Here is a 12,288-nt window from a genome sequence, read left to right as displayed (position 1 = left end):
CAACTGATTTCCTGACATTCATACTCCTCACTTTTTAGATAACAGATAGTTAAGATGGTTAAAAGTTGGCTGAGTAAATGCTACATTGAGATAATGAAGATAGACTACATTGTACTGATGTTTAAAATTCTATCACTCAAAAAATTAAAATCACCCCTTCTAGAGAGTGTTCTAAAATTCCACTGTGGGCCCTTTGTATTTTACACAAATACTACTAGTTTTCAAGAAGTCAATTTACTAGGAGGATGCTTTCTTTAAGGCACAATTGTGCTGCTTTCTGAGCATATTAGCGTTGATTTAGTGCCTTCTTTTAAAAAGATACCACAAGCATATAACATAGTTTGTAGAAATTACATTGCATGCTGTAAGAAAATGAGCTTAAAGAAAATGAAAGCACCTCAGTGGTTAATGTTTTTAACTTAGAGCAATGAAAAAGAATTGGTAATTACCTGGCAAGGAATTGCACCACCCCATTCTTGCTGAACAATGTTGCAAACACCAACTAATGCAGACTCCAAGCAGGTTTTATCATAATCATCCATATTACTTAGTGCTTCCTAATTGAATAAAAGATAAAATTGCTCATTTTAATTTGTTACCAGAAAACAACATAAAAGCATGCATGTTACATAGGGGACATTGTTTCTGAGAGTCCCAAAGCACAGGTTCTTAAAAACAGTCAAACAGACTTCCTCAGCGATAAAGGATAATAAAAAGAGGCTCCCTTCACTCTGTCCTCTTCATCAGGTGAGAGTGAACAGCTCACCAAGTTCATCTTTCTAAGTGGACCTTGAAAGAAATAATTAAGCACTTTTAAATACATCACAAAAATGCCAACGTTTACTGAGAACTAACTATATCCTAAATACCATTCTAGGCACTTTACATGCATTTACTCATCACAACACCCTACCCATTTTTTTAAAAAAAGAATAATTTATTTATTTTGAGAGTGAGGGAGACGGAGAGAGAAACATCAATGTGAGAGAGCAACATATGTGATAGGCTGCCTCCTGCATGCTCCCCACCGGGGATTAAGTCCATAACCTGGGCATGTGCCCTTGACCAGGAATCTAACTGGCAACTTCCTATTGCATGGGATGACTCCCAACAAACTGACCTACACTGGCCAGGGCTTAACCTATTTTTTAAAATGAGGAAACTAAGGTACAGAATAATTAGGTAACTTTCCCAGGTCTCATGCCTAGAAGTGTCAGAGTCTAGATCTGAACCCAGTCGGTCTGACTCCAGGATTCCAGGTCTTAACAATTACTCTGCACCACCTACTTTAAGAGTTCTCTAACTTTTAGAACTGCTGGAGATCCAAAATCCTTAGTTTACTCACTTATAAGAAATCCAGTGCAATTAAAAAAAAACACGCTTTTGAGTCACTTAGAAAAAGTTAGATAAAAAATAATGATGTAACAAAATTTTATTACTTACACTTTAAAAATCAAACTACACTGATCCTGGATTTCTAAACTGCCTAGCAATTATTAAACTATTCAATTTAATTTCACAAACACTTATTGGCTGATCACTATGGTTAAGGCACTGTGCTAGGCTCTGTTGGGAATATTAATGAACGTTAGGGAATGGGCCACTACATCCTGAGAGAATTCCAGGAAACTAAGAGAAGAAAACAACTCACAGCTCTAACTCATAACCCTACCAAAGACATAAAACCTACCGGTTGTGAATCCTTGTCTTATAGCTATACTTAGATATTATACCCATAGACTTACCCATTCAATAATTCCAAGTTCTAAATATTCAGTACAATATGATAACACTTTTTGCTCCCTATCAACTTGGACCTTGTACATACAATAACTCATTCCTTTTTATACCTGTAGGGTGTTATAATCTCTTGTGAAGGGAACCATCAGCTCCCAGAGTGATGAAAAAACCACCAGGGCTGTAAACTCAAGCTTGTAATTCGTGGCCATGTGCTCAAACAGCATTGTCAAACCGTGGGCTGCTAGGTGCTTGCGCTGATATTCTTCAGACCCCTCAACAGACACAGGTCGGGTCATGGAAAGGGATACATCCATTACCACCACTGTTGGCATGATGAAAATGAGCCCAATGTTCCCAATCAGAATGCAGACAGACAGCTATAAATAGAAAAATGCTGTAGAAAATAAATATGGTTAGGTTATATGTCATGGAGAGTACAAAGTCTTCCCCCCCCCACCCCCGCCCCTAATTTTAACCAAACTTTCCAGAAATGAGTGGAGGCAAACTCCATTTAAGTGAGGTGAGGGCAAATCTAGAAAATTCAGTGGGAGGGAAGCAAGCAAGCAATCACCCACTAAATGGCTATAAATCAAGAATGGCCTTAAGTATTTCTATTAACAAAAACACACAAACATTAAATTCAGGTAGTCCTTGACTTTCACAGTTCCAAATTTTATACAACTTAATATAACACACACTCCTACATCCTCTCTCCAACACTTAATTTATTAAAGAACATTTCTATTTGTCACATTGTGGCGCTTTTTGACAATCAGCCAATCTTTGGGCACCATCACTATCTTAACTGATATAACAGTACAGTGCAAATGTTTAATTATCTTGTTACTTGGTGTCACCCCCCATCTTTTTAATTAAAATGAATGCAAAATATAAAAATGAAAGGGCCAAAAAAAATCATAATCCAAAACAGACAAAGCTGGAAATCATTAAACATGACAAAAGCAAGACTATTAGCCTCAGTAGTATTTGTTGAATGTAAACAGGCAACAAGGCTTTAACTGGGAAGGAAAAGAACGAAGTTAAAGAGTATGTATGACAGCTGGCATTATCTCATGAAACTGTGTATAAGAGTCAAAATGTAGAAATGGAGAAAATAAAAAGTTCTTTAAAATTATGGATTGAGAATTAGCACAAAGAAAACATTTCTGGTCTCAAAAATAAAGAAAAAAGTTCACAGATACATAGACCTGCTCTTGGGAACACAGCTTGCTGCTACTCTATTATTAAGCAAACTATAGTCTAATGACACAATAAAATATCATATAAATAAATGACACATGTAGATATCAGAAATCTACACTAATAAAAGAGAAACATGGTAATTAGCGTACGACTGCTACCCTTTTCATTGGCTAATCAGTGAGTATATGCAAATTAACTGTCAGCCAAGATGGCGGCCGGCAGTCAGGCAGCTGGAAGCGAACATGAGGCTTGCTTGCTGCAGACTCCAACATTCCCCGCCTCACTTGCCGGCCTCTGAGCTACAACTCTAAGCAACTATGTACTATGTTGCAAATAAGAAGATAAATAAAACTCCAGAAACCAGCTGGACTGAAATCCAGGTGGACCGAAACTTTGTATCCATGTTTTCAGCAGCGAGGCCTCAGAGCTAAAGCTGGCCCAGAATAAAAAAAAAAAAAGAAAACAAGGAGCGGTTGGAAGCTTCAGTCACTCGCTTCTGGAAAACACCCCTCAGCCCCTCACCCAGACTGGCCAGGCACCCCAGTGGGGACCCCCACCCTAATCCAGGACACCCTTCAGGGCAAACCAGCCGGCCCCCACCCATGCACCAGGCTGCTATCCTATATTGTAAAAGGGTATTATGCCTCCCGACACCAGGATCAGCGGACCAGCGAGGCTCCCAGCACCAGCATGACAGGGGGCAGCGCCCAAATCCCTTGATCGCCCTGCGGCTCTGTGTGTGACAGGAGGCGGGGCCACAACCTCCCTATCTGCCCTACTCTGTTCGTGACAGGGTGCGGCACCCCAACCCCCTCATCGGCCCTGCTCTGTGTGTGACAGGGTGCGGCGCCCCAAACCGCCCCCCCCCAACGGGCCCTGCTCTGTGTGTGACAGGGTAGAGCCATAACCTCCCCATCGGCCCTGCCCTGAGTGTGACAGTGGCGGTGCCCCAACCCCCTGATCGGCCCTGCTCTGTGTATGACAGGGGGCGGTGCCCTAACTCCCCTATCGGCCCTACTCTGTGTGTGACAGGGGGGAGCTCCCCAACCCCCTGATCGCCCTGCGGCTCTGTGTGTGACAGGGGGCGGGGCCACAACCTCCCTATCCGCCCTGCTCTGTTCATGACAGGGGAAGGTGCCCCAACCCCCTGATCAGCCCTGCTCTGTGCTTGATAGGGGCGAGCTCCCCAATCCCCTGATCACCTTGCGGCTCTGTGTGTGACAGGGTGCGGCGTCCCAACCCCCTGATTGGCCCTGCTCTGTGTGTGACAGGGTGCGGCGCCCCCCCCCCCCCGCCCACAGGCCCTGCCTCTGTGTGTGACAGGGTAGAGCCATAACCTCTCCATCGGCCCTGCCCTGAGTGTGACAGTGGCAGCGCCCCAACCCCCTGATTGGCCCTGCTCTGTGAGTGATAGAGGGTGGCGCCCCAACCCCCCTCCACGGGCCTTGCTCTGTGTGTGACAGGGCAGAGCCATAACCTCCCCATTGGCCCTGCCCTGAGTGTGACAGGGTGAAGCACCCCAACCCCCTGATCTGCCCTGCTCTGTGTGTGACAGGGGGCGGTGCTCCAGCTCCCCTATTGGCCCTACTCTGTGAGTGACAGGGGGGAGCTCCTCAACCCCCTGATCGGCCCTGCTCTGTGTGTGACAGGGGGCAGTGCCCCAACCCCCTGATTGGCCCTGCTCTGTGAGTAACCGGGGGCAGCGCCCCAACCCCTGATCGGCCCTGCTCTGTGCGTGACAGTTGGTGGCGCCGCAACCTCCCCATCGACCCTGCCTTGAGTGTGACAGGGGGCGGTGCCCCAACCCCCCAATCGGCCCCACCCTGAGCGTGACTGAGGGTGGCATCACAACCTCCCGATCCACCCTGCTCTGTGCATGACGGGGCGGCGCCCCAACTCCCCAATCGGCCCTGCTCTGAGCCCGACCAGGGGCTGCACCTAGGGATTGGGCCTGCCCTCTGCCACCCGGGAGCAGGCCTAAGCCAGCAGGTCGTTATCTCCCGAGGGGTCCCAGACTGCGAGAGGGCACAGGCCGGGCTGGGGGACCCCCCCTCCTCCCCCCCCCCCCCCCCCCCCCGTCCTGAGTGCACAAATTTTTGTGCACCGGGCCTCTAGTATCTATATAAAGTGTTAGTGAGAAAAGCAGGTCACAGGATCGTATGTATATATACAATTAGGTAAGACTCTGAATGGACATAAACAGGTTAGATATTTAATGTTCACTAATTTCTTTTTTGGAACTTACTTCAAAACACCTAACAGTGGCCAGACTGCTTGTTTTGGTACAATTTCCAACTGCAAATGTGTGATATTTTAAAAGTCCATGTGCAAATAGGCTGCAAGGGGTGGGGAGGCAGGGACTCAGAATATATTGGTTCATGGAAACAATGTTATAAATGAGGGCCAGGGACTGAGTCAGGTAGGAAAAACCTCTTTAGCACATAATGAATGGCCTGAGATACATTTCAAATACAATAATGCCTCATGTATCCAATATCAATAAAGACTAAACTAGAGATATAAAGTACATTTCTAGACTTTAGAATTCTAAAATATTTAACCATTTTGATAGAAAAAATTAAATTGTGTATTCCTCTTAAACACTGTGTGCTAAACGTATAATTCACGTCTTACGATGACTTGACATCACCACTCTAAACACCAACAATTGCCCAACCAATTTGCTACCCTGATGTTTTACTTATAATAGCATTCCCCCAAGTGTGTGATGTGGAACACTGTTCTGGAAGGGTCTTCCAAGAAAAATGAGTTCAGGCCTTATTACAGAAGCCGAGTACTATAGCAAAGAATCCAATGTAATTTGCTAACCCTGTGTTTCCCATTTAACCCTTCTTTATGTAATTACTGTTAAGGTCCGACAGAATAGTATAGTGGTTCCCAACCTTTTTCTTGGCCATGCCCCACCTAAGTATCTCTAAAATCCTGATGCACGCCCTGTGACATATAATTCTTATTCAAAAAGTGAACTCCTATTCACGTGGAGGAAGCCTAAAAGCCCATTAACTTGGTCTAAACAAGCTTCCAAAGAACATGGCATCCATGAAAAAGAAAAATAAAGGAACGAAAGAGCAGTTTAAGTACTGAGGAAGAAATCACTAAGAAACTGTTGAAAAATAATAATAATATGAAGTGATATGAAAAAATAGCAAATAAACTTTCAAAACATATAACAGAGAACTGAAATGCATAAATATGTGTCATTTCATCTCCCCCAAGTTTCACATTTTTCAGATAAAATGCTTGGTAGAAGTGATTTTTAAAAGTTCATTCCCTTTTGAATTAAACATGACTAAATCGATATCGACTCATCTGGGGTTCAAATGCATAAATATTTGACCCTGTGCCTCAAAATCATCTGCCTGAGGACCCCTGAAATGCATAAATAGGGGTCCTCAGGCTGCTGGCATGCCTGCACGGCACAGAGAACTGAAATGCATAAATATGCATTTACTTCAGTATACATAAATGCAGGCAATATATATATATACTGTATATGAGGCCCCTAGAACCGTAAGAAACGCAAAAAATTCACGGTTAATAACTTATTCTCGAATTGCCCCCCTTAAAAGTCAAACTGCCCCCCCCCCCCGTGGGGCACGTGCCCGTTGGGAACCACTGGTATAGAACATACTTGGAAACACTGCCTTGTGTCCAAGAAATCCAGGCTGTTGTGCTGTTTTGGTGCCTCCTCTTTAGAATCAGCTTGCATTCCACTTTTTCTCAGGAATCCTCCGTCATCACCCTCCCTCTAATTTGCTGCTTCTTGGCCACAACGCTGGAGAGAGAGCCAGATAACCAAGTTTGTTAAAACTGTGCCCAAAGTCGAAGTGACCAATTCTGAGCTCGAGGTTTCTTCTAGTGTCAAACGCATCAGCTTAGGTGTGTCAAATTGGTACTATTCCATCTACTCAGTCTCTTTAAATGTCCTTTCTGGGTCTCAGCTGTGTGGTTCAAGTGAGGCCCTGCACAATGTTGGTTCAACCACATTACATCGGAGAATACACCCGGTAAGGGTGGGGACCGACTCAGACTTTGCCCACCGATGTCTCCTCAGCGTCTACCACAGTCAGTGGCACACAGTAAGCACTTGGCGAATGTTGCATGACTAATGAACTGCCCCTAATTGCCATCTGTAACATTAATTCTTTGGCCAAGCACCTGATGGATTCCGAGGCCAGAAACACATTTCCTCCTCCTCATTCAAGCAGAGACACCAGCGGCTCCTACGTCTCTGCCCACTTGCAGTCTATGCACAGCGATGGTGGTCCCCCTCATGCACAGAGGCCTTCCTGTGACTGGAAGTTGGGGGTCACAGGGAGCACTACCCTGGCCTCTTAGGAGACCGGGAGGCAGGGCAGAGTTGGATCAGGTGTAAGAAAGCACTGCCGGCCCATGGATTCTGCTCTACGCGGGAGCGGGTGGCCGTCACGGGCAGCCTTGCCTTCTCTGCACACACCTCCGGCGATGCCCTTCTCCTGGCCGATGCATGCGTGTCCGCCAGCAAACACGCCTCCTTAACAATGGCACAGCCGGGGGAGGCCCATTTAGCAAGTCAGGTTGCAGCATGGAAGTAAAAGAACTGAGTGTTTTGAAGGATGGGTCACTCAAGCAGTGTAGGCCTGGTCAGAGAAAACCTGCCCACCACCGTTCGGCAATTCTGGGAGGGCCTGATGGGTGTCTCAGGTGGGCGACTCTCACCTGCAGGTCTCCCACGCACCCCACACCTGCCCCAAAGCAGTGTGTCCACACAGCGCGCAGGACAAGAACAGTCTACTCCTGATAACAGACCCTTGCCGCCAATTTGGCTTCGATGCCAGGCCTTCATCACACATTTATAATTCTTCCCTTACGGTGACAACCAACTTATTTATGAAGAATTGATTCTCAGCAGTTTAGCTCTCAAAGCGAGAGAGAGAGAGAGAGAGAGAGAGAGAGAGAGGGAGGAGAGATCTGGAAGTCTCTTAGGGGGTCTGGGGGCACCGAGGCCTGAGCCGAGGTCCGAAATCCTGGTGTTTGCGCGGAGTAGGCGACCCCGAGCCCCAGAGAGGGGGAGGCCGGGGGCAGGGCCCCGGAACCGGCGCCGCAGAGACCGCGCGGAACGACAGCCGGAACAGCGGGAAAGACGGGCGCTGGCCCCGCATGGCTCCCCACCCTTGAACCCTGCTCCTACAGGTCCGACCAGCAACGAAGACACCCCCGCAGCCCCGGCCTCCCCCACTCACCCGGCGCCCAACGCTGGCGCAGTCCGGCCGCTTAAAGTTTCCGCCCGCGCGCCGCGGCCGGAACTATAGGGCCGCGCGACCAAGGGAACCCGGAACGGACTGCGCGCGGGACGGGGGGCGGGGCTTCGGGGGCGGTGCGGCGCCGGCTCAGAGGACGCTGGGGGCGCGTTCTCCTCGGTGCGGTCGTCTGTCCTCGCTGCTGCGTGCGTGACGACCCCGCGCCTCAAAACACTCCAGTGTCGCCGCGGCTGAGCTGTGCGCCCCCCTCCCCGTCCTCCCCGTGCATTCTCGGGCTCTTCCCCCATTTACTTCTGGCCTCTTGCCCACTTGGCCCTGGTTCCCGAAGCTCTGTGACCCCTTCGCACTTTTGTCTCCTGCTCACCCGGCCCCGTCGGTGCCACCAACCCAACCCTCTCTGATAGTTGCCCCTCTTCTCCGCCCCCTACAGACCCTCCCTCATGTTCTCTGAACCAGGCGACAGCGTCCTCTTCATACTCTTTTTAAACTACAGTTACTGCCGGGCAGTGCTCAGACTAAGCACGCTGTGTGTGTTGCTTAGCTGACCTGAGCCGACTTACATGGCGAGACTTTTCCTCCTGGTCTCCCCAGCACGTGGCTCTCGTTACCCCCATCCCTCGTTCAGGGGAGCAGAGGGAGAGTCCAGAATTTCCAATTATTTCCCTAAGGGAAGGGAGTTGTCTCGCTGCCCCTCATGTGATGGTGCCTCAGCCATCAGGTCGCTGTCCTGGTAGTTTCCGCTCGGTTCCGTGGACTGATTTGTTACCTCAGCCCTAAAGCTGAGGTTTACCAGTTCGCTGATGGGTGGTGAGATCTTGGTGACCGAGTTCTCCAGCATTCAGGTCTTCGGGAGTCCAGGGAAGTCAAGGGTGAGGTATTAAATCCGACAACAAAAGGTAGAACTACCAAGAGGACTGCAGTCACTCAGGGCAACCAGTGAGTGCTTTTGTTTTTGTTTTAAAATTCTTAGTAGAATCCCATTGAAATCAGAAGGTTGTTCAGTGAATATAAAGTCAGAGAACATCAGCAGAAAGAGTTAGAAGGCCTTATTTATTATTTTTTAATGCTTAAAATATGTATTTTATTGATTTCAGAGAGAGAGAAACATCCATAATGAGAATCATCCATCGGCTGCTTCCTGCACGCCCCCTGTTGGCGATCGCCCGCCACCCAGGCGAGTGCCCCGAATGGGAATCCAATGTGACCTCCTGGTTCCTAGGTCCATGCTCAGCCCCTGAGCCACACTGGCCAGGCTGGAAGGTCTTGAAGGAGATGTCTTTCAAGCCATCGCTGGCTAATGCATTTGTTTTCCCCTACTCAAGAGACCCTTATCATTTGCATATTTTCGCGCACACATTAAAGGAAATCAAGAAACAACCTCTTTACATAATCTATCATCCCCTTTCTTTTTCTCTGCTTTGAAACAGTGGGCACTGTCCCAGAAACTTGGAAAGCACAGTGGTTTGGTCTTCAGCCCAGCAGAGCAGAGGTCAGCGACAGAAATACCAGCCCGCTCACAGGGCCAGCACTGGGCTCAGGGGAGGTGCATACCTGCAATCCTGCGAAGGCCCATGTGGAAAATGTGGACTCCCAGGCCATGCTGACTGAATCGGAATTTCATAATTTGGTGCCTGGAATCTTCATTGTTAAGTCCAAGATGATTTTTCATCCACAGAGGTGAAGGGTAAGGAATGAGTAAGTGAAGAAAAGGGGAAGAAAGAGGGTGGGGGGGAAGCAGTAAGCCCATCTCCCTTTTCTGTTCTTTCCCTTTCACTTTCCTATACTATCCTTTGCCCCGTGTCTTCTTCCTGTCTCCCCTAGCCTAGACCTTGCCCATTCCCAAATCGTACTTTAAGTTCCAGGCTATCCCCTTTCTCCCAGCCCCAAACCACATTCCACTATTTTCACCAAAGGGGATGTCTAAAGAAATAGTTGTGACCCCTCTCTCTTCTTAAAATATTTGTCACTGGAAAATTTCAAACACAGACACAAATAGGGGAAATAGCATAATAAATCCTCATGTACCCTTCACTCAGCTTCTACTGTCAACTCAATTCTCAATCTTATTTCATTTATACCTCTACCCACTTTCCCCAACATATTATTTTGATGCAGATTCTAGACTGGATATCATTTGGTCCATAAATATTTCAGTATGTAGCTCTAAAAGATAAGGGATTATTTTTTAATCAATAAACTTTATTTTTAGAGCATTTTTAGGTTCATAGCAAAATGGAGTGGAAAGTACAGAGAGTTCCATATACTACACACACACACACACACACACACAGCCTTCTGCATTATCAACATCTCACACCAGAGAGAGATACTTGTTATAAATCCATGAACCTACATTGACACATTATAACCCAAAGCCCCTGGTTTACCTTAGGGGTCACACTTGGTGTTACACATTCTTTAGATTTGACAAATGTATGATGACATGTATCCACCATTATAGTATTATACCAGAGTAGTTTCACTGCTCTAAAAATCCTTTATACTCTGCCTTTTTATCCCTCCCTCTCCCCTGACTTCTAACAGCCACAGATCTTTTTATTGTCTCCATAGTTTTGTCTTTTTCAGAACATCATATAGTTGGAATCATACAGTGTGTAACCTTTTGAGATTGCCTTTTTTTGCTTAGTAGTATGCATTTAAGTTTCCTCCACGTCTGCTCATGGCTTGATAGCTCATTTCTTTTTAGTACTAAATTATTCCACCTTGTGAATTGGGTTCCTTTTTCCATCTTTCTGGACCAGACTGAGAGGGTGTTAGATAGTTTGTGGGAGAAGGGAAATAACTAGATCTGGGTCTGCCTGCAGGAGTCTGAAGGCAAGGATGTAACTAGCAGAGGTCAGCCCCTCTACCCAGGCTTCCGACATTCAGAGTGACTTCAGGACACCCAGAGATGAAGCCAGCTCTTCCACAGTGGGTGGCACCTCTGTGTGCTCTGGAGAGGAAGCTGGGAACTTTCCCACTGTTGTAGGCCACTTGGGGGGAAGTAGGGTAGTGGGGAGGCTCTCAGGGATTACCTGTTCTTTCCACTGAAAGTAATCAAAGTGGCTATGCATATACCTCGGGGAAAATAGGGTGGGGAGAAAGGAGCATCCAATAAGTATCAGGCAGAGTTAGCTGAATGATTGAAAAGGCTGCCAGGTCCATGGGTGGGATCATGAGACCCCCCAATTGCCTCACTTCACTGCCACTTCATTCACCCCCAGCCCTGAGTTGGAAACACAGCTCCTGGGGCATCTTGGGATGTTCCAGTCTGCTCTAGGGAGATCTGTCAGTGCCCTCTTCCCGAAGGCTTGCCCTTAGGCCTAATAAAATATTTTGCATGTGTGAAATGCTTTAAAGTTTTATAAAGTATCTTCCCCACATTCCCTTGTTTTAAAAAAATAAACTATTTCTGCCCTGGCTGGTGTGGCTCAGAAGGTTGAGTGTTGTCCCATGCACCGACAGGTTGCCAGTTCCATTCCCAGTCAGGGCACATACCCAGGTTGTGGGTTCCATCCCTGATTGCGGTGTGTACAGGAAGCAGTAGATCCATTTTCTCACATTGATGTTTCTCTCACTCTCTCTCTCTCTCTCTCTCTCTCTCTCTTTCCTCTCCCTTCCTCTCTCTAAAATCAATAAAAACATATCTTTAAAAAAATAGACTATTTCTTAGAGCAGTTTCAGGTTCACAGCAAAATTGAGCTGATATTCCCTCATTTAAAATTTTGATTCTCACATCTACCCTACAAATAGGTAAGTGGCTATTATTACCTCCACATTTACATTTAGATTACATTTAGAATCACACGGTAGCAAATGGAGCATGTTGCTAACTGAGGTCTTTTGATCTCTTAAGCCCCAGGCACTTTCTCTTGGTTCTTACAGAGCGAATTCTGAATCTTTCCTTCCCATAAGCTTAGAAACCCCAGACCACCTCGCATTCCCAGAAGTTAGAAGCAAGTTTGAGAAGTTCCCCCAACTCCCCCCTCCACTGCAGAGACCCATGCAAGCCCATCTGGGTCCCTGATGGAAGGTGCACCCTCTTAGTCTCTGGCAAAGGCACCAAGACCCAGAACTTGTACAA

General features: G+C 47.0%; 2 protein-coding genes across 5 annotated transcripts in view; one reads left to right on the top strand and one right to left on the bottom strand.

Annotated features, from left to right (window-relative positions):
- The window catches only part of INTS14 (integrator complex subunit 14), a 34,060-nt gene extending 25,790 nt beyond the window's left edge, over positions 1–8,270 (bottom strand). Inside the window, exons 1-4 of one of the 2 annotated variants that reach the window (XM_070420675.1) lie at positions 8,187–8,270; positions 6,596–6,739; positions 1,851–2,134; positions 450–557 (exon numbers count right to left, since the gene is read on the bottom strand). In XM_070420675.1, coding sequence (XP_070276776.1) covers positions 450–557; positions 1,851–2,072 — 330 coding nt within the window. In that variant the 5' untranslated portion in view covers positions 2,073–2,134; positions 6,596–6,739; positions 8,187–8,270. Of the gene's footprint in view, positions 1–449; positions 558–1,850; positions 2,135–6,595; positions 6,740–7,122; positions 7,345–8,186 lie in introns of those variants that run through there. The other variant, XM_070420684.1, reaches the window with a different exon arrangement.
- A 1,506-nt stretch (positions 8,271–9,776) lies between these two features.
- The window catches only part of SLC24A1 (solute carrier family 24 member 1), a 35,605-nt gene continuing 33,093 nt past the window's right edge, over positions 9,777–12,288 (top strand). For 2 of the 3 annotated variants that reach the window (XM_070420662.1, XM_070420646.1), the window contains exon 1: positions 9,777–9,899. The gene's annotated coding sequence lies outside the window, so the exon portion shown is untranslated. The remainder of the gene's footprint in view (positions 9,900–12,288) is intronic. The other variant, XM_070420652.1, reaches the window with a different exon arrangement.

Source organism: Myotis yumanensis, unplaced genomic scaffold (genome assembly GCF_028538775.1).
Source record: "Myotis yumanensis isolate MYYU_CA2020_CCGP unplaced genomic scaffold, mMyoYum1.0.hap1 SCAF_1, whole genome shotgun sequence".
NCBI lineage: Eukaryota > Metazoa > Chordata > Mammalia > Chiroptera > Vespertilionidae > Myotis > Myotis yumanensis.
The sequence above is the reverse complement of the archived record's forward strand: the minus strand, read 5'-3'. Positions and strand labels throughout refer to the sequence as shown.